Source organism: Pelodiscus sinensis, chromosome 27 (assembly GCF_049634645.1).
Source record: "Pelodiscus sinensis isolate JC-2024 chromosome 27, ASM4963464v1, whole genome shotgun sequence".
NCBI classification, from domain to species: domain Eukaryota; kingdom Metazoa; phylum Chordata; order Testudines; family Trionychidae; genus Pelodiscus; species Pelodiscus sinensis.
In genome coordinates, this window is record NC_134737.1 from 16961574 (window position 1) to 16980282 (window position 18709).

General features: G+C 70.5%; 1 protein-coding gene across 1 annotated transcript in view; it reads right to left on the minus strand.

Annotated features, from left to right (window-relative positions):
- Nucleotides 1-913: 913 nt before the first annotated feature.
- FGD2 (FYVE, RhoGEF and PH domain containing 2) overlaps nucleotides 914-18709 on the minus strand; it is a 31558-nt gene continuing 13762 nt past the window's right edge. The window contains 13 exon segments of the mRNA XM_075909998.1: nucleotides 914-1515; nucleotides 1617-1760; nucleotides 5140-5286; nucleotides 5431-5562; nucleotides 5823-5915; nucleotides 6490-6520; nucleotides 6655-6734; nucleotides 7187-7279; nucleotides 7684-7830; nucleotides 9648-9706; nucleotides 11860-11998; nucleotides 12097-12253; nucleotides 14875-15023. Of these exon segments, the coding sequence (XP_075766113.1) occupies nucleotides 1279-1515; nucleotides 1617-1760; nucleotides 5140-5286; nucleotides 5431-5562; nucleotides 5823-5915; nucleotides 6490-6520; nucleotides 6655-6734; nucleotides 7187-7279; nucleotides 7684-7830; nucleotides 9648-9706; nucleotides 11860-11998; nucleotides 12097-12253; nucleotides 14875-15023 (1608 nt within the window). The 3' untranslated portion in view covers nucleotides 914-1278.

The following is an 18709-nucleotide window of genomic DNA, read 5'->3' on the forward strand; positions in this document are numbered from 1 at the left end:
CAGGGCAGCAGTGAGAGGCGTTAGCGGGGGGGGGGGTCTCCAGGAGCGGCATAGCCGAGGGTGCTGCAGTTTAGAATCCAACCCAGGGGGCTGTGGCACAGCCCTGGGAGTGGGAGTTGGGCGGCCCGGGGTGCTGGGCAGGCCCATTGGGCAGCACTGAGACCACTCAGAGCGAGACTAACAAGGCTGCTCCCTGGCCGGCTCCCAGGCGGGGCCCACGGGCACTGCAGACGCGGCTGGCCAGGGACTGAGCCTGTGGGGCTGAGCAATGGGGCAGGGTGGGCCCAGGCCAGGCACTGCTGTGGGCTGTGGCACACACAGGCCCTGCCCCGCTGGCCCTGGGGATCGGGATTCCAGCCGCCAGCCCCCGGCCAAGCTTTGGGCTCCCCCCACCGGGCCCTCCCGGGGCTGTGCTGGGAAAGTGGAACCCCGCCCGCCGCCCGGGGACCAGGACTGCAACCGCTGGGTCTCACTGCCCTCTGGTGCCCACGGGCGGAAGCACATGGGCAGCACCGCCGGCTGGGCGTGTCCCTGCAGGAAAAGGTTTCCCGTTTGTCAAGCCCCCAGGGGCCCCCGGGAGCGGGGCCGGTCCCACACCTGCCGGGCGAACGGGCCCGTCTCCAAGCAGCGCTGCCCGGCACGGGGACACCGCGGAGCGCAGCGCAGCGCCGGATTGGCGGCTCCTGGGGCGGGCTGCTGGGCTTCCCGCCAGCCTGACTTCCACCCGGCTCCAGAGTTCAGCTCTTCATCCCGCCCAGGCGGGAACCCATCCGCATCTCCGGACAGCCCCGGTCTCCCTGCCCCCGCCGGACAGGCCTGGATCGACCCCCACTCCCATTGGGGCAGCCAGGCCCGCATGGGGGCTTCCCCCTCGTCTCAGCCTCCCACCAAGAGTCAGGCAAGGGGGCACTGGTCAAGGCTCAGCTTTATGGATGCGAATCCCACCTCAGTCCCGTAGCGCCTCCCCCCACGGCCAGCCCCCAGGGCCCGCGCGGCCCACACAAGCAGCACAGACGCGGCCGGGCCTGCCCCCCAGTACAAGTCTGCCAGGGAGCCGGGCTGCCCCTCACCTGGCCAGGCCGTGCGCCGCCCGCCGCGACAGCGCTCAAAGCAACGCGCACCGCTCAGCGAGGCCCCGCCCGCAGCATGAGAAAGCCAAGTGACCGGCCGCAAGCGAGTGGCAGCCTGGGGACAGGACGCCAGGTCTCTGGGGTCCCCAGCGCCTTGCTGTAACCACTAGATCACACTGCCTGGGCTCGCCCACAGGCCCAGCCCCGGTCACTCCAGGTCATCGAAGGAGTCCTCCTCCTCCTCCTCCTGGCGGGGGAGGAGAGCAGAGCCCCTGGCAGCCTGCCGCATGGCCTCCATCCAGCGCCGCTTCAGCTCCTCCGTCTCGGCCACAAAGGTGTAGATCTGCTTGGACTGGACCAGCTGGAAGAGGTGACGGGGGTCACTGTGGGGCGGCTCCTGCACCCGGTAGCCCAGCAGGGGGATAGAGGTGTGAGCCTTGACGTCCTGGAGGGAGAGCGTTGTCAGAGGGTCCCGGCCTTTTCCCCCTTCCCGCCAGCCAAGGCAGCCAGGCCACCGCGGGGTCCCCAGGCACATGCCCCACCTACCTGGGGTGCAGCGAACATGTACAGCACCAGGGAATCGTCCTGGGGGATCACGAACCAGCCGCGTGGCCCCCCTTTCCCGTTTTTATCCAGCAGCTGCAGGAAACTGCACATCAGGCTCTGCCCTGAGATTTCCGCCGACTCTTTCTGCCAAGAAACCAACAAACCAGCCCCCTTTGTAACCCTGCCACACTGTGTGGAGTCGAGCAAAGGCAGAGAGCAGAGTTGACCTGCGGAACTCACTGCCACAGGGTAGCAAAGAAGTTCCCGAAGCAGGGAGGCATTTGTGTTCCCCTGCAGTACCGAGGATAATGCTTCAGGAAGTTACAGACCCGCTTGCTTTAGGGCACAAGCCAGCCATGGCCTCAGGTCGGGAAGACACCCCTGACGGGCACGAGTGCATACGCGCAGTTGCCCAGAGGAAGGTCTCTTGCTCTTTGCTGGCTGCTCGTTAGCGCCTGGGACCCAGCGGGCACGGGGGGGGAGGGGGCAGGGCACGTTCACGGCAGTGGCTGCAGAGAGAGCCTGGTGCTGGGGACGAGCAAAGCCAGGTGTGTCCCTTGGGAGAGCAGGGCCCAGGCCCCACTCGGAGCCCCACGATGGGAGCCGAGGTGACAGACGCAGGGGGGCGTCGGTGGCTGAGTGCTGCCCTGGGTGGGGCGGGGCACCCAGCTGTGTGGACACGGGCCGGGGCCCACGGGCTCTCTGCTCAGGTGAGCCGGTCTGTGCCCTCCGGCAGCGCGGCCCCCGACTCCGCAGGGCTCTGGGCGCGGGCAGTGGGGTGTGGGCTGCGTGTGCTCGGGGCTCTGGCCCAGCCCCAAGGACACCCCAGGATCCGCGCCGGGAGCATGCAGGGCTGGAGCCCGAGGCGCTGCTGCGGCAGGACGTTGGGGTGAGCCGGGCCCCGCACTCCCCGCGCGGGCAGCCCGCTCCCTGTGCTGCGGGGGGTTCGCCCAGCGAGGGAGCTGGTCCCTGACTCCAGCCAGGCAGCCGCAGGAAGGTGCAGGCCAAGCACAGCCCAAGGGCCAGAGCCAACTCGCCCAGTGCCCCCTAAGCTGCCCACGGGGCAGCCTCTCGCAGCCCTGTCCCCCCGTGTGCGGAACCCCCCCATACTGGTGCCACAACAGAAGTCCGGCTGCCCGGCACCCGGATACGCTGCTCCCCAGCAGGGCCACCCTGCCCCCTGCCCCCTGCCACCGGCACCCGGACACGCTGCTCCCCAGCAGGGCCACCCTGCCCCCTGCCGCCGGCACCCGGACACGCTGCTCCCCAGCAGGGCCACCCTGCCCCCTGCCCCCTGCCACCGGCACCCGGACACGCTGCTCCCCAGCAGGGCCACCCTGCCCCCTGCCCCCGGCACCCGGACACGCTACTCCCCAGCAGGGCCACCCTGCCCCCTGCCCCCGGCACCCGGACACGCTACTCCCCAGCAGGGCCACCCTGCCCCCTGCCCCCTGCCACCGGCACCCGGACACGCTGCTCCCCAGCAGGGCCACCCTGCCCCCTAACCCCTGCCCCCTGCCACCGGCACCCGGACACGCTGCTCCCCAGCAGGGCCACCCTGCCCCCTGCCCCCTGCCGCCGGCACCCGGACACGCTGCTCCCCAGCAGGGCCACCCTGCCCCCTGCCCCCTGCCACCGGCACCCGGACACGCTGCTCCCCAGCAGGGCCTCCTGCTCCCTGCCCCCTGCCCCCTGCCACCGGCACCCGGACACGCTGCTCCCCAGCAGGGCCACCCTGCCCCCTGCCCCCTGCCACTGGCACCCGGACACGCTACTCCCAGCAGGGCCTCCTGCTCCCTGCCCCCTGCCGCCGGCACCCGGACACGCTGCTCCCCAGCAGGGCCACCCTGCCCCCTGCCCCCTGCCCCCTGCCACCGGCACCCGGACACGCTGCTCCCCAGCAGGGCCACCCTGCCCCCTGCCGCCGGCACCCGGACACGCTGCTCCCCAGCAGGGCCACCCTGCCCCCTGCCCCCTGCCACCGGCACCCGGACACGCTGCTCCCCAGCAGGGCCACCCTGCCCCCTGCCACCGGCACCTGGACACGCTGCTCCCCAGCAGGGCCACCCTGCCCCCTGCCCCCTGCACCCGGACACGCTGCTCCCCAGCAGGGCCACCCTGCCCCCTGCCCCCTGCCACCGGCACCCGGACACGCTGCTCCCCAGCAGGGCCACCCTGCCCCCTGCCACCGGCACCTGGACACGCTACTCCCCAGCAGGGCCACCCTGCCCCCTGCCCCCTGCCACCGGCACCTGGACACGCTACTCCCCAGCAGGGCCACCCTGCCCCCTGCCCCCTGCCACCGGCACACGGACACGCTGCTCCCCAGCAGGGCCACCCTGCCCCCTGCCCCCTGCCACCGGCACCTGGACATGCTACTCCCCAGCAGGGCCTCCCTGCCCCCTGCCACCGGCACCCGGACACGCTACTCCCCAGCAGGGCCACCCTGCCCCCTGCCCCCTGCCGCCGGCACCTGGACACGCTACTCCCCAGCAGGGCCACCCTGCCCCCTGCCGCCGGCACCCGGACACGCTGCTCCCCAGCAGGGCCACCCTGTCCCCTGCCCCCTGCCGCCGGCACCCGGACACGCTGCTCCCCAGCAGGGCCACCCTGCCCCCTGCCCCCTGCCACCGGCACCCGGACACGCTGCTCCCCAGCAGGGCCACCCTGCCCCCTGCCCCCTGCCGCCGGCACCCGGACACGCTGCTCCCCAGCAGGGCCACCCTGCCCCCTGCCCCCTGCCACCGGCACCCGGACACGCTGCTCCCCAGCAGGGCCTCCCTGTCCCCTGCCCCCTGCCACCGGCACCCGGACACGCTACTCCCCAGCAGAGCCACCCTGCCCCCTGCCCCCTGCCGCCGGCACCCGGACACGCTGCTCCCCAGCAGGGCCTCCTGCCCCCTGCCACCGGCACCCGGACACGCTGCTCCCCAGCAGGGCCACCCTGCCCCCTGCCCCCTGCACCCGGACACGCTGCTCCCCAGCAGGGCCACCCTGCCCCCTGCTGTCGGCACCCGCACTCGGGGGCAGTTTGTCTCTAGGCTCCCCAGGCCGTACCCCCTGGGTCTGCGATGCCCCCTCCTCTGGCCCTGCGAGTCTGATGCCGACTTCCAGGCGCGTAGCCCGACCCCGAGGGGCAGTGGGTCGATATTCGCCCCCGAGAAGCAGGGAATGCGGCGGCCTGGGGGCGAATGGCTCGATGGCCAGAGGTGGGAATGGGCCCAGGGAGGGGCGTGGCTGAGCCCCCTGGCGTACACGTGGCTGGGGTGAGCACCGGCAGCCCCTCCCGAGGCGCCCCAGGCCCGGGGCAGGGCAGGGCAGGGAGGAGTAACCCAGGCAGGAGCGGCGAGGGGGACGGGATCCCCAAGGCAGAGGCCGGCCCGGCGCAGATCTGTGTGGGGACGGGCCCAGCCACCTGCACAGCTCCAAGCGACCTGAGGCCCCCGCGCCGCCCCTGCCCGAGCCTGGGGAGCTGCCCCGGCGGCCGCGGAGGAGCCGGAGAGGCCGCCCGGCTGGGCCTCACCTCCAGGATGCCCTTGTGCCGCCCCTCGCGCTCCTCGGGCAGCAGGCGGCCGGTGAGGAAGACGTAGCACGCCAGGCAGACGCGGTTGGGCCGCTGGCCGTCGTACTGCAGGGGGGCTCTGTAGTCGGAGCAGCGGGCGCACACCACCTGCCCCACAGACACCCTGGTCAGGGGCAGCTGGGGCCGAGGGACGCCCCCGCAAACAGGCCACAGAGGGGACGGGCATTTCCCTTCTCCCGGGGCTTTCCCCGGCCCGCCGGCTCCCTCCCCGGCCGGCCCGGGGTCACTCACGTAGCCGCAGGCCCGGCAGTGGTGCCTCCGGCGGGTGATGGCGTTGAACGGCTCCTTGCAGCGCATGCACATGGTCACCAGCTTGTCGCGCACCCACAGGGGGGCCCGGCGGCCCAGCTCCTCCGAGGGGGCCTGCGTGGGGGAGAGCCGAGCCGGGACTCGCCACAGGCCCTGGGGGGCCAGCACTGCCCACAGCTCCCCCGAAACCCCGGCCCCGAATCAGCAGCCCGCAGGGAGCCTGCTCCCCAGTGCGGCCGTCCGCCTCCAAGCCCCCCTCCCTGCGCCCCTGCCGCTGGCCCCGCGGCCGCGCCCCGGCTCGTCAGGGCTGCCTTGGGGGGCCCGAGAGCCCCCTGGAGCAGCCGAAAGGGCCCAGCCAGGGCAGGGCAGCTCACAGCCAACTCCTGGGCGTCCCCCTCAGGCCCCTGCACCGCCGCCTTGAAGCTCTCGCTGCGCTTCTCCTTCTTGGCAATGGCGTCCTGGAAGGCCTGGCAGAGGAGAGGGGTCCGGCCGTCACAGCGCAGCCCCGTGCCAGGGCCAGCGCCCCTCCTGGTGCCACCCCCGCTGGAGCCGGCTGCCGCAGTGGGGCTGGGGAGGGAACTCCTGCTGCAGACAGCAAGACCCCAACACAGCCCCCCACGCCCAGAGCAGAGCCCGGGCGCCCAGCCCCACACAGCCCCTCCCCCCCTGCCTCCCCCCCGGATCCACCGCAGGACTGGGACTGGGACTGGCCTGGGTCTGTGCCCCCCCCCCGGACCCACCACAGGACTGGGACTGGCCTGGGTCTGTGCCCCCCCCCCGGACCCACCACAGGACTGGGACTGGCCTGGGTCTGTGCCCCCCCCCGGACCCACCACAGGACTGGGACTGGCCTGGGTCTGTGCCCCCCCCCGGACCCACCACAGGACTGGGACTGGCCTGGGTCTGTGCCCCCCCCCGGACCCACCACAGGACTGGGACTGGCCTGGGTCTGTGCCCCCCCCCCGGACCCACCGCAGGACTGGGACTGGGACTGGCCTGGGTCTGTGCCCCCCTCCCCCCCCGGGCTGCGGTGCACCCTACCGTTATCCAGGCGTTCATCTCCTCCTGCGACCTGGCAGAGGGGAGGCGGTGGTGAGAGCCCAGCGCTCAGGGTACGTCTACACTACCCCGCCAGTTGGAACTAGCCCCTCAGTCCCTCCACTGGGGCTGGGCTGGGCTGGGCAGGGAGGGCCCCTCTCTCCTCACCTGGCCTGCAGTTCCAGGGTCAGCTGCTTCCCGGAGACCAGGAAGGAGTCAGGGAATTCCACGTCCTGCAGCACCCGCACCTGGAAGCCGGGGGGGGGCGTCAGAGCAAGGGCCAGAGGTGGACGGCAGCCCCCCGGCAGCCCGGGGAAGGACCGGCTGGGTCCCAGGCGCACAGGCACGGGCCAGCCGGGGTGAGCAGGGCAGTGCCGGGTGCCGAGGACACGGCTGAGGACGTGGGCGTCTGGGCTTGCGCTCCCGCTCGGCGCTTCCCGCAGCCCTGCAGAGCAGGGGCCTGCCTGGCACTGGCTGCACGAGGGCGTGAAAGGAAGGGGCCCCCATTGAAAGGGCTGGCACTCGGAGGAGCCGCTCGCCTGGGCGTGTTTTCACCAGCACGGTGCCAAGTCACCCTCTGGCTTCCCCGCACACAGCGCTGGCCCAGAGACCCGGCGGCCCCGCTGCTCCCCAGAGGTGGCTGCATTTCAGGGGCGGCGGGGAGGGGGAGGCTGCGCGCAGAGAGGGGGGGGGCTCTGACCTTCATGCCCGCCACATCGATCCGCTGCCGCACCTGGAACTCCGCCCCCACCTGGATGACCTTGGGCGCGCAGTACAGCAGCATGTTGTTGAACTGCGCGAGGAAGCGGGCGTGAGCGGCACGCGGGGCGCAGGGCCAGCGCTCAGCCGTACGCGCTGCTCCGTGGGCCCCACGCGGACGCTTCCCAGGCCCCAGGCCCAAGGGGCGTTGAGACCCGACTGCCTCCGGGCCCTTCGGAAACAGCCCCCCTCCCCCCCGGGGCTCGGCTGCCCCCCCCTGCGGCTCAGCACCCCCCCCCCGCAGCTCGACTGCCCTCCCTGTGGCTCGGCTGCCCCCTGTGGCTCAGCAGCCCCCCCCTGCAGCTCGGCTCCCCTCCCCCCGGTTCAGCTGTTCCCCCCCCGCGGCTCGGCTGCCCCTCCCGCGGCTCGGCTGCCCGCCCCAGGACAAGGGGCTGGGGTTTCCCTTCCCACGGGCCCAGCGCTCTCCCCCAGCCCTACCAGGAAGAGATACTTCTCCTTGGTGGTGTTGTTGCGCAGGGAGATCTTCTGGACGGGCCCCTCCTTAATGAGCTCGTTGGAAGGGTCCACGATGTCGTCTTCCAGCCCCAGGCGCTGGTACACCTCCCACAGGTTCTGCAGGCGCTCCTGGGCGCCGAGGGAGGCGTGAGGGGGACACAGTGGCAGGGGCCGAGCGCCACAGCCTCGCGCTTTGGGGGGAACGGGCCACGCTCGGCTCTGCGCCGAGAACAGCGGGGGGGCTGGCGAGGAAGGGGGAAGGGATCCGGGGATAGGGCCGGGGGGGCTGGCGAGGAAGGGGGATGGGGGAAGGGGTCCGGAGATGGGGATGGGGGGGCTGGCGAGGAAGGGGGAAGGGGTCTGGAGATGGGGGGGGCTGGCGAGGAAGGGGGAAGGGGTCCGGAGATGGGGGGGGGCTGGCGAGGAAGGGGGAAGGGGTCCGGAGATGGGGGGGGCTGGCGAGGAAGGGGGAAGGGGTCTGGAGATGGGGGGGGCTGGCGAGGAAGGGGGAAGGGGTCCGGAGATGGGGGGGGCTGGCGAGGAAGGGGGAAGGGGTCTGGAGATGGGGGGGGCTGGCGAGGAAGGGGGAAGGGGTCTGGAGATGGGGGAGGCTGGCGAGGAAGGGGGAAGGGGTCCGGAGATGGGGGGGGCTGGCGAGGAAGGGGGAAGGGGTCTGGAGATGGGGGGGGCTGGCGAGGAAGGGGGAAGGGGTCCGGAGATGGGGGGGGCTGGCGAGGAAGGGGGAAGGGGTCCGGAGATGGGGGATGGGGGGGTTCTCCTTCTCCAGACGACATGCACACTGTTCAGCAGCTGGGCCCTGGCGGCTCCGCACTGAGGGGCCTGGCCCAGAGGCTGCCCCTTGGAGCTGGGCACTCGGGGCTGGCCGGAGCCTGGTGGCCCAGCCGGCTGCTCTGTCCCTGGGCTCAGGGCCCGTGTGTCGCCCTCGTGCTGGGCCGGGCACAGCCCCTTGGGAGATCAGCGCGCTCCGCCCAGTGACGCCGGGGGCTGCGAGGGTGCAGGGCTGCCCCAGCGCCAGCGAGTGGGCCTGGAACGTGGCTGCCCAGCCCCCCGCTGCAGAGCAAAACCTCCTCCGCTGCAGACTCCGAGCCGCGAGCAGCCTGTGTTCCCCAGGGCGGGGCGCCCGGGGGCAGGGCCAGGGGGTCTGGGGGCAGGGCCAGGGGGTCCAGGGGCAGGGCCGGGGGCAGGGCCAGGGGCAGGGCTGGGGGCAGGGCCAGGGGGTCCAGGGGCAGGGCTGGGGGCAGGGCCAGGGGGTCCAGGGGCAGGGCTGGGGGCAGGGCCAGGGGGTCCAGGGGCAGGGCCGGGGGCAGGGCCAGGGGCAGGGCTGGGGGCAGGGCTGGGGGATCCAGGGGCAGGGCCGGGGCGCCCGGGGGCAGGGCTGGGGGATCCAGGGGCAGGGCCAGGGGGGCCGGGGGCAGGGCCGGGGGATCCAGGGGCAGGGCCGGGGCGCCCGGGGGCAGGGCCGGCGGATCCAGAGGCAGGGCCGGGGCGCCCGGGGGCAGGGCCGGCAGATCCAGGGGCAGGGCCGGGGCGCCCGGGGGCAGGGCCGGCGGATCCAGGGGCAGGGCCGGGGCGCCCGGGGGCAGGGCCGGGGGATCCGGGGGAGGGCCGGGGGATCCGGGGGCAGGGCCGGGGCGCCCGGGGGCAGGGCCGGGGGATCCGGGGGATCCGGGGGCAGGGCCGGGGCGCCCGGGGGCAGGGCCGGGGCGCCCGGGGGCAGGGCCGGGGGATCCGGGGGAGGGCCGGGGGATCCGGGGGCAGGGCCGGGGCGCCCGGGGGCAGGGCCGGGGGATCCGGGGGAGGGCCGGGGGATCCAGGGGCAGGGCCGGGACGCCCGGGGGCAGGGCCGTACAGCGTCTAGCCCCACGGGCCCTGTCTGCGGCGGGGGCGGGGGAGCTCCCGGATGGCAGCGTGGGGCAGGCTCTCACCATCTCGGCGATGGCCGCGTTGGAGTACTTGGCTGCAGAGAAGATCATCTCCAGGGCTTCTGCAAGGACAGCAGCGGGGCAGCCAGGGCTAAGCGCTCCAAAGGGATCCCCCTGCCCACCCCCACAGCGCATCACTGACAATCCACAGCCTGGCCTGAAACGACCCCTCACTCTCAGGCCTTGGGGCAGCAGCCAGCCCTGCAAGAAACCCCACTGACAGCCCCTCCACACAGCTACACGAGCGGCTCCGTCACCAGCCGCCACACCCAGGGCTCCTCCACCTGCACAGCCCCCAATGCGATCTCGGCCGCCCATTGCCAGCAGCCCCCTCGGCCACGTGCTCTGGCCAAGCTGGACTGTCTCGCGGACACAGCTTGGACAGCAGGAGGGCACAGACCTGCAGGGGACACAGACCTGCCCCGGCACTCAGCCCGGCCCTTCTACCCAGCAGCGTCACCAGAGAGAGTCCGCAGAACCGGAATTCCTCTCCCAAGGTGACGGGAATGAACCGTTGGCTCATTACAAAGCCAACGTCCCCTGCCTTTGGGAGTCGCATTTTCACCTCAGTAGCTACGAAGGGGACACGTCCATCCCACTTGGCCTCATTCCCACGGGTGCCACACGGGCCAGGTTCTGCCGCTATCGCTCTTGGGTTCTGCTATTGCCACCGGGCCCATCTGAGGAAGCGGGTTTGCCCGCGAAGGCTCAGGCCTCTCTGTTTTGGTTAGTCTGGGAGGTGCCCTGGGGCCTGCCGGGCTCAGAACCACGTGGTGGTCAGACCAGGCCCCCAGAGCCACAGGCCACAGGCTGGGCCTCACACCCCAGGAGCTCAGCGTAGGCCCCTGGTACCAGATCCCAGCTGGCCAGGGCGCAGCCACGCTGCTGGCAGCTTCGAGCTGCCAAGGCCTCCCCGGCTCTGAGCACTAGGCCGGAATCTGGGACTTCCAGAGACCTCGGGACATTGGGGCCCTGTGTGACGTAGTGGGGGGAACTTGCTAAGGCTGTGACGACCTCTGCTGTCTGGTCATTATGCAAAGGGGGCTCCAAACCTGTCTGACCAGCCGCCCCCCATGGGGAGAAACAAAGGAAGGTGGATGCTGCCCTGGCTGGGGGCAGGGCTGGAGGAGAGTTAGTTACTTTCTGTCTGGGAGCATGGAGGAAGCAGCCTCAGCAACAGGCTGGGGGGTTTAGAAGCCGAGACCCCTCCACCCCATATCAAGGGGAGCTGAGGCATCCTAGGCCTGCCCTGGAACCTGGTGACATCTGTGCTGTGCTGTATGCTGGAGAGGCATGTGACGGCGCGTTGGGGGTTCCCCGTCTCCTGCACCCCGAAATGGCACAAACAGACTGCACCAGCCAGTGGAATTGAGGGTGGTTTATTGCTCCTCCAGCACAGCGCAGCACAGATGGAATCTGGTCACAGGAACTGGGCTAGGATGCCTCAGGCCCCCTTGAGATGGGGGAGACTGGGCCCCTAAACTCCAGCCCCTTCTCCTAGGCTCTCCTCCATGCCCTCCGACAGCCAGCAACCCACTCCCTCACTTCCAGCCCTGCCCCCCAGCCAAGGCAGCATCCACCTTCCTTTGTTCCTCTCCATGGGGGGTGTCTGGCCACTGGTTTGCATAGTGACTCATCCTGTTTTGCTGGGTTGTGGTACCCACGGCAGCCAGTGGGGGTTCCCCCAGAGCCAGCAGCATAGAAACCAGCCAGGTACCCCCACTACGTCACAAGGCAATAAACTCCCTCTGTTCTACCGGCTGGTGGAGTCTGTTTGTGCCCTTTCGGGGGTGCAGGAGGCGGGGGACCCCCAACGCGCCGTCACACCCTGCAGCAGCCCAGAGGCTGGGGATGGTGGGGGGCTCCCAGCGCCCGGCCCTGCTGGGTGTGGAGGGAGCAGTTCCCGGAGCGCCCCAGGTGCTACAAGGGCAGGGCCCCAGCAGTCCCAGTCACTGTGGGCATCGTCCCAGCCCCTGGGCGGGGGCGGGGGGCAGCGGGGTAGGGCCCTGGACCCAGGGGCAGGGCAGTGACTTATTGCCTGTGGCCTGTCCCCGTCCTTTACAGGAACAGCCACCAAGAGAGCGCAGCCTTCAGCGTGAGCCGAGCCCCCGGCGGAGTCGCGCCCGCCTGCCAGGGACACCCGCCGGCCCCGGCAGGGCACGCGCAGCGCGGGGGCTAGGACCCGCAGCGCCCCACTCCCGGGCCGAGCGCTTACTCTCCGCATCGCCCCGGTCCGGCGAGCCGGGCAGCAGCTTCCGCACGTAGTCCTTCAGCAGCAGCTCGTAGCGCGGGATGCGCTGCACCGGCTCCAGCATGTGGTGCTGCAGGCTCAGGTTGGCGCAGACGTCCCTCTTCTGGAACGGCACCGGCGTGAGAGGCGGCAGCGGGGCCCAGACCCGCCGCCCAGGGGAGCGGCTGCCCAGGAACGCGGGCGGAGCCGCCGGCGCCTCACCTGGATGGCCGCGAGGAACTCCTGGAAGGGGGGGCACTTCTCCTCCCAGGTGCTGAGCAGCTCCAGCGCCTTGTCGAAGTTCTTCACGTACTCGCCGTACATCTTGAGGAACGGGGCCAGCTTCTGGATGACGTCCCCGATCCTGGGATTGGTGCTCCTGCCGGCAGAGCCAGGATCAGCCTGGCTCGCTGCCTGGGCTGGGGCAGGGCCAGCGCCAGGGCGGCTGCACTGAGAGCCTGGCACCTTGCGGTGCATCTTCAGCGCTGAGCCGGCTGGGTCAGACCCAGCAGGGCTCCTGCATGGCTTGGTCCCAACCCAAGGCTGAGATAGTGAAGCCTAGTGGGTAGAGCACGGGCCTGGGACACAGGAGACCAGAGGCTCCTGACTGACTCAGCCATTGGCCTGCCAGGTGACATTGCCTAAGCCACGTCGCCTATCTGTGCCTCGTTTTCCCCTTGTGTACGAATGGGGGTTGTGATAGTCACACTCTGTGAAGGGCCCTGTGATCGACAAAGGACTATTAAGAGCGAGGTGTCTTATGACACCGCGTGTTGTCAGTCGCTCTCCTGTTGCTGAGTTACCAATGGCTGGACATGGGAGGCTGCGAGCACTGGGGGGAGACGGGACACCGTTACCCCTCTCGACCGCTGGCCTCGGCTGCTAGCGGATCATTAGCATTATGGCACCCGGGGCTGTGCTGGTGGAGTCTCTAGTAGGGACATAAAATCCCATTTAAAATGTTACCTGCTTAAACTGCGTTTAAGTCGTCAGCGGCCCGGCCTGGTGTGGTGGGGTCGGGTACCGGTTCCAGCCCACGCTTCTGGGCTGGGGGTCTGCCCCGGACCACAATCCCATCACGACTGACCGTGAGCAAGACGCTGGACGACATCACGAGACCCGTGTGTGCCACTGACTCCCTGCAGTCTGGGCCACGCCGGAGCGGGCCCTGGGGCGGGGACCGGAGGCTGACACAGCTGGGAGACTCTGGCAGCCCAGGGGATCAGCTGCCCATTCCCAAGCATGGAAACCATCGACCCCCAATGCCTCGCAGTCGCTGCAGGGGCCCAAGTGTCAGCCAGCTCCAAGAGCGGCCGCAGTGGGCAGGCAGCCAGCACTTCCTCCCCGCGCAGTGCCTGGCGCTGGACGTCATCTGCCGGAAGCGCTTTCCCGTTGTAGCGCAGCGGGGCCTGTCTGCTCTGTGACCCGGGGCCCCTGCGCTGGGAGGGGGGATTCTCACTGGTGTATTAACCCAGACACCCAGGCTCAGCCGCCCAGGGAGAGACAAAGGGGGGGGGGGGGCGGAGACCAGCCCCTGGCTGGGGGGCAGGGCTGGAAGAGAGGTTTAGTTTCTGTCTGGGATGATGGAGGAAGCAGCCTAGGAAAGGGGCTGGGATTTAGGGGCCCAGGCTCCCCCATCTCAAGGGGGCTGAGGCATCCTAGGCCTGCCCTGGAACCAGATTACTTCTGCGCTGGGCTGTGTCCTGGAGAAGCAATAAACTCCCTGGCTACATCTACACTGGCATGACTTTCCGGAAATGCTTTTAATGGAAAAGTTTTCCGTTAAAAGCATTTTTGGAAAAGCGTGTCTACATTGGCAGGACGCTTTTCCGCAATTTTCCAGAAAAGCGTCCGTGGCCAATCTAGACGCGTTTTTCCGCAAAAAAGCCCCGATCGTCATTTTTGTGATCGGGGCTTTTTTGCGGAAAACAGTACTGTGCTGTCTACACTGGCCCTTTTCCAGAACAGTTTTCCAGAAAAAGACTTTTGCCCGAACGGGAGCAGCATAGTTTTTCCGGAAAAGCACTGATGATTTTACATGAGATCGTCAGTGCTTTTGCGGAAATTCAAGGGCCAGTGTAGACAGCTGGCAAGTTTTTCCGGAAAAGCGGCTGATTTTCCAGAATAACTTCCCAGTGTAGACACAGCCCCTCTGTTGTACTGGCTGGTGGAGTCTGTCCATGCCACTACGGGGGTGCAGGAGGCGGGGGAACCCCTACGTTCTGCCACACCCGTGCACCACATTTGGTCCTCAGAACGGGAAGCGACTGTCTAGAGGGGAGTACGGCAGAAAGGGATCTGGGGGTCAGAGTGAGCCACAAGCTGAATATGAGTCAGCAGTGTGATGCTGTTGCAAAGAAAGCAAACATGATTCTGGGCTGCGTGAACAGGTGTGTTGTGAGCAAGACACGAGGAGTCGTTCTTCCGCTCTACTCTGCGCTGGTTAGACCTCAGCTGGAGAATTGTGTCCAGTTCTGGGCACCGCATTTCAAGAAAGATGTGGAGAAATTGGAGAGGGTCCAGAGAAGAGCACCAAGAATGAGGAAAGGTCTAGAGAACATGGCCAGTGAGGAAAGGCTGAAGGAATTGGGCTTCTCTAGCTTGGAGAGGAGAGACTGAGGGGACATGAGAGCCGTTTTCAGGTGTTTAAAAGGGTGTCACAGGAAGGAGGGAGACGAATTGCTCTCCTTGGCCTCTGAGGACAGGACAAGCAGCAATGGGCTTAAACTGCAGCCAGGGAGGTTGAGGTTGGACATTAGGGAAAACTCCCTGCCTGTCAGGGGGTCAAACACTGGAATAAGTTGCCTGGGGGGCTGTGGAATCCCCATCCCTGGGGATATTGGAGAGCAGGCTGGACAGACGCCTGTGGGGGATGGGCTAGACAGCGCTGGGTCCTGCCGGGAGGGCCGGGACTGTTCTAGTGTGCGATGTCCTATGATTCAGGTGGGCTGGTTGGCCCCAGTCAAGTGCCCCCGGGGCGTCTCGGCTCCCCCAACTCACCAGTCCGCCATGCGCCTCTGCAGCTCCGGCAGGAAGAAGCAGGCGTGGAACTGGTAAATGGAGGAGATGTTGGAGAAGATCATTTTCACCACGTCCTCCGGGATCAGCTTCCCGCCTCTGGCCTCCTGCAGCAGCTCCACAAAGAACACCTGGAAGAGAGTCCGGAGGGCTGGGGCGGGGGCGTCCAGAGGGGAGCCGTGGCCGTCGGCATCCGCGAGCCCGAGGCCCTCACGTCTCGCCCAGGGATTAGGGCATCAGCTCTGGTGCCCCGCTGGCTCTGTCCCGGGCACCCGCCTGCCCCGCAGAGGAGGGCAGCTCGGGCAGGACCAGGGAAGGAGGCTCCCAGCGGGCCCTGGGCTGGCAAGGGGAGACGGGCTGCGCGCCCAGGGACGTGCTGGGGCGGCGCGCGCCCAGGAGGGCGATGTCACCAAGGGGCGTGGGGCTAGGAGGGATGAGCACAGCGCTGGCCGCATCCCCGACCAGCCACGGAGCTGGGCCCCCCGACATACCCCGAGCAGTGGTCAGAGCAGAGCCCCGGTGAGCCTGTCCGGGGGGGGGAGGCCCAGTGGTCAGAGCAGAGCCCCGGTGAGCCTGTCCCGGGGGGGGGGCAGTGGTCAGAGCAGAGCCCCGGTGAGCCTGTCCTGGGGGGGAGGCCCAGTGGTCGGAGCAGAGTCCCGGTGAGCCTGTCCGGGGGGGGGAGGCCCAGTGGTCAGAGCAGAGCCCCGGTGAGCCTGTCCCGGGGAGGGGCCCAGTGGTCAGAGCAGAGTCCCGGTGAGCCTGTCCTGGGGGGGGAGGCCCAGTGGTCGGAGCAGAGTCCCGGTGAGCCTGTCCGGGGGGGGGGGGGGGCCCAGTGGTCGGAGCAGAGCCCCGGTGAGCCTGTCCCGGGGGGGGGGCAGTGGTCAGAGCAGAGCCCCGGTGAGCCTGTCCTGGGGGGGAGGCCCAGTGGTCAGAGCAGAGTCCCGGTGAGCCTGTCCTGGGGGGGGAGGGGCCAGTGGTCGGAGCAGAGTCCCGGTGAGCCTGTCCGGGGGGGGGGGGCCCAGTGGTCGGAGCAGAGTCCCGGTGAGCCTGTCCGGGGGGGGGGAGGCCCAGTGGTCGGAGCAGAGTCCCGGTGAGCCTGTCCGGGGGGGGGGGGGGCCCAGTGGTCGGAGCAGAGTCCCGGTGAGCCTGTCCGGGGGGGGGAGGCCCAGTGGTCGGAGCAGAGTCCCGGTGAGCCTGTCCGGGGGGGGGGGGGCCCAGTGGTCGGAGCAGAGTCCCGGTGAGCCTGTCCGGGGGGGAGGCCCAGTGGTCGGAGCAGAGTCCCGGTGAGCCTGTCCGGGGGGAGGCCCAGTGGTCGGAGCAGAGTCCCGGTGAGCCTGTCCCGGGGGGAGGCCCAGTGGTCGGAGCAGAGTCCCGGTGAGCCTGTCCCGGGGGGGGGGCCCAGTGGTTGGAGCAGAGTCCCAGTGAGCCTGTCCGGGGGGGGGAGGCCCAGTGGTCGGAGCAGAGTCCCGGTGAGCCTGTCCTGGGGGGGGGGGGGCCAGTGGTTGGAGCAGAGCCCCGGTGAGCCTGTCCGGGGGGGGGAGGCCCAGTGGTCGGAGCAGAGTCCCGGTGAGCCTGTCCGGGGGGGGAGGCCCAGTGGTCGGAGCAGAGTCCCGGTGAGCCTGTCCCGGGGAGGGGCCCAGTGGTCGGAGCAGAGTCCCGGTGAGCCTGTCCGGGGGGGGGAGGCCCAGTGGTCGGAGCAGAGTCCCGGTGAGCCTGTCCCGGGGGGGGAGGCCCAGTGGTCGGAGCAGAGTCCCGGTGAGCCTGTCCCGGGGGGGGAGGCCCAGTGGTCGGAGCAGAGTCCCGGTGAGCCTGTCCCGGGGGGGGGGCCCAGTGGTCGGAGCAGAGTCCCGGTGAGCCTGTCCCGGGGGGGGAGGCCCAGTGGTCGGAGCAGAGTCCCGGTGAGCCTGTCCTGGGGGGGAGGCCCAGTGGTCAGAGCAGAGTCCCGGTGAGCCTGTCCCGGGGGGGTGGGGGCCCAGTGGTCGGAGCAGCAGAGTCCCGGTGAGCCTGTCCGGGGGGGGAGGCCCAGTGGTCGGAGCAGAGTCCCGGTGAGCCTGTCCCGGGGAGGGGCCCAGTGGTCGGAGCAGAGTCCCGGTGAGCCTGTCCGGGGGGGGAGGCCCAGTGGTCGGAGCAGAGTCCCGGTGAGCCTGTCCCGGGGGGGGAGGCCCAGTGGTCGGAGCAGAGTCCCGGTGAGCCTGTCCCGGGGGGGGAGGCCCAGTGGTCGGAGCAGAGTCCCGGTGAGCCTGTCCCGGGGGGGGGGGCCCAGTGGTCGGAGCAGAGTCCCGGTGAGCCTGTCCCGGGGGGGGAGGCCCAGTGGTCGGAGCAGAGTCCCGGTGAGCCTGTCCCGGGGGGGGAGGCCCAGTGGTCGGAGCAGAGTCCCGGTGAGCCTGTCCCGGGGGGGGGGCCCAGTGGTCGGAGCAGAGTCCCGGTGAGCCTGTCCCGGGGGGGGAGGCCCAGTGGTCGGAGCAGAGTCCCGGTGAGCCTGTCCTGGGGGGGAGGCCCAGTGGTCAGAGCAGAGTCCCGGTGAGCCTGTCCCGGGGGGGGAGGCCCAGTGGTCGGAGCAGAGTCCCGGTGAGCCTGTCCTGGGGGGGGAGGCCCAGTGGTCGGAGCAGAGTCCCGGTGAGCCTGTCCGGGGGGGGGAGGCCCAGTGGTCGGAGCAGAGTCCCGGTGAGCCTGTCCCGGGGGCGGGGCCCAGTGGTCGGAGCAGAGTCCCGGTGAGCCTGTCCTGGGGGGGGAGGCCCAGTGGTCAGAGCAGAGTCCCGGTGAGCCTGTCCTGGGGGGGAGGCCCAGTGGTCAGAGCAGAGTCCCGGTGAGCCTGTCCCGGGGGGGGGGGCCCAGTGGTCGGAGCAGAGTCCCGGTGAGCCTGTCCTGGGGGGGGGAGGCCCAGTGGTCGGAGCAGAGTCCCGGTGAGCCTGTCCGGGGGGGGAGGCCCAGTGGTCGGAGCAGAGTCCCGGTGAGCCTGTCCTGGGGGGGGAGGCCCAGTGGTCGGAGCAGAGTCCCGGTGAGCCTGTCCCGGGGGGGGAGGCCCAGTGGTCGGAGCAGAGTCCCGGTGAGCCTGTCCCGGGGGGGGGGCCCAGTGGTCGGAGCAGAGCCCCGGTGAGCCTGTCCCGGGGGGGGGAGGCCCAGTGGTCGGAGCAGAGTCCCGGTGAGCCTGTCCTGGGGGGGGAGGCCCAGTGGTCGGAGCAGAGTCCCGGTGAGCCTGTCCCGGGGGGGGAGGCCCAGTGGTCGGAGCAGAGTCCTGGTGAGCCTGTCCCGGGGGGGGGGGCCCAGTGGTCGGAGCAGAGCCCCGGTGAGCCTGTCCCGGGGGGGGGAGGCCCAGTGGTCGGAGCAGAGTCCCGGTGAGCCTGTCCCGGGGGGGGGAGGCCCAGTGGTCGGAGCAGAGTCCCGGTGAGCCTGTCCCGGGGGGGGGCCCAGTGGTCGGAGCAGAGTCCCGGTGAGCCTGTCCCGGGGGGGGGGGGCCCAGTGGTCGGAGCAGAGTCCCGGTGAGCCTGTCCGGGGGGGGAGGCCCAGTGGTCGGAGCAGAGTCCCGGTGAGCCTGTCCCGGGGGGGGGAGGCCCAGTGGTCGGAGCAGAGTCCCGGTGAGCCTGTCCGGGGGGGGAGGCCCAGTGGTCAGAGCAGAGTCCCGGTGAGCCTGTCCCGGGGGGGGGGGGCCCAGTGGTTGGAGCAGAGTCCCGGTGAGCCTGTCCTGGGGGGGAGGCCCAGTGGTCGGAGCAGAGTCCCAGTGAGCCTGTCCCCGGGGGGGGGAGGCCCAGTGGTCGGAGCAGAGTCCCGGTGAGCCTGTCCGGGGGGGGAGGCCCAGTGGTCGGAGCAGAGTCCCGGT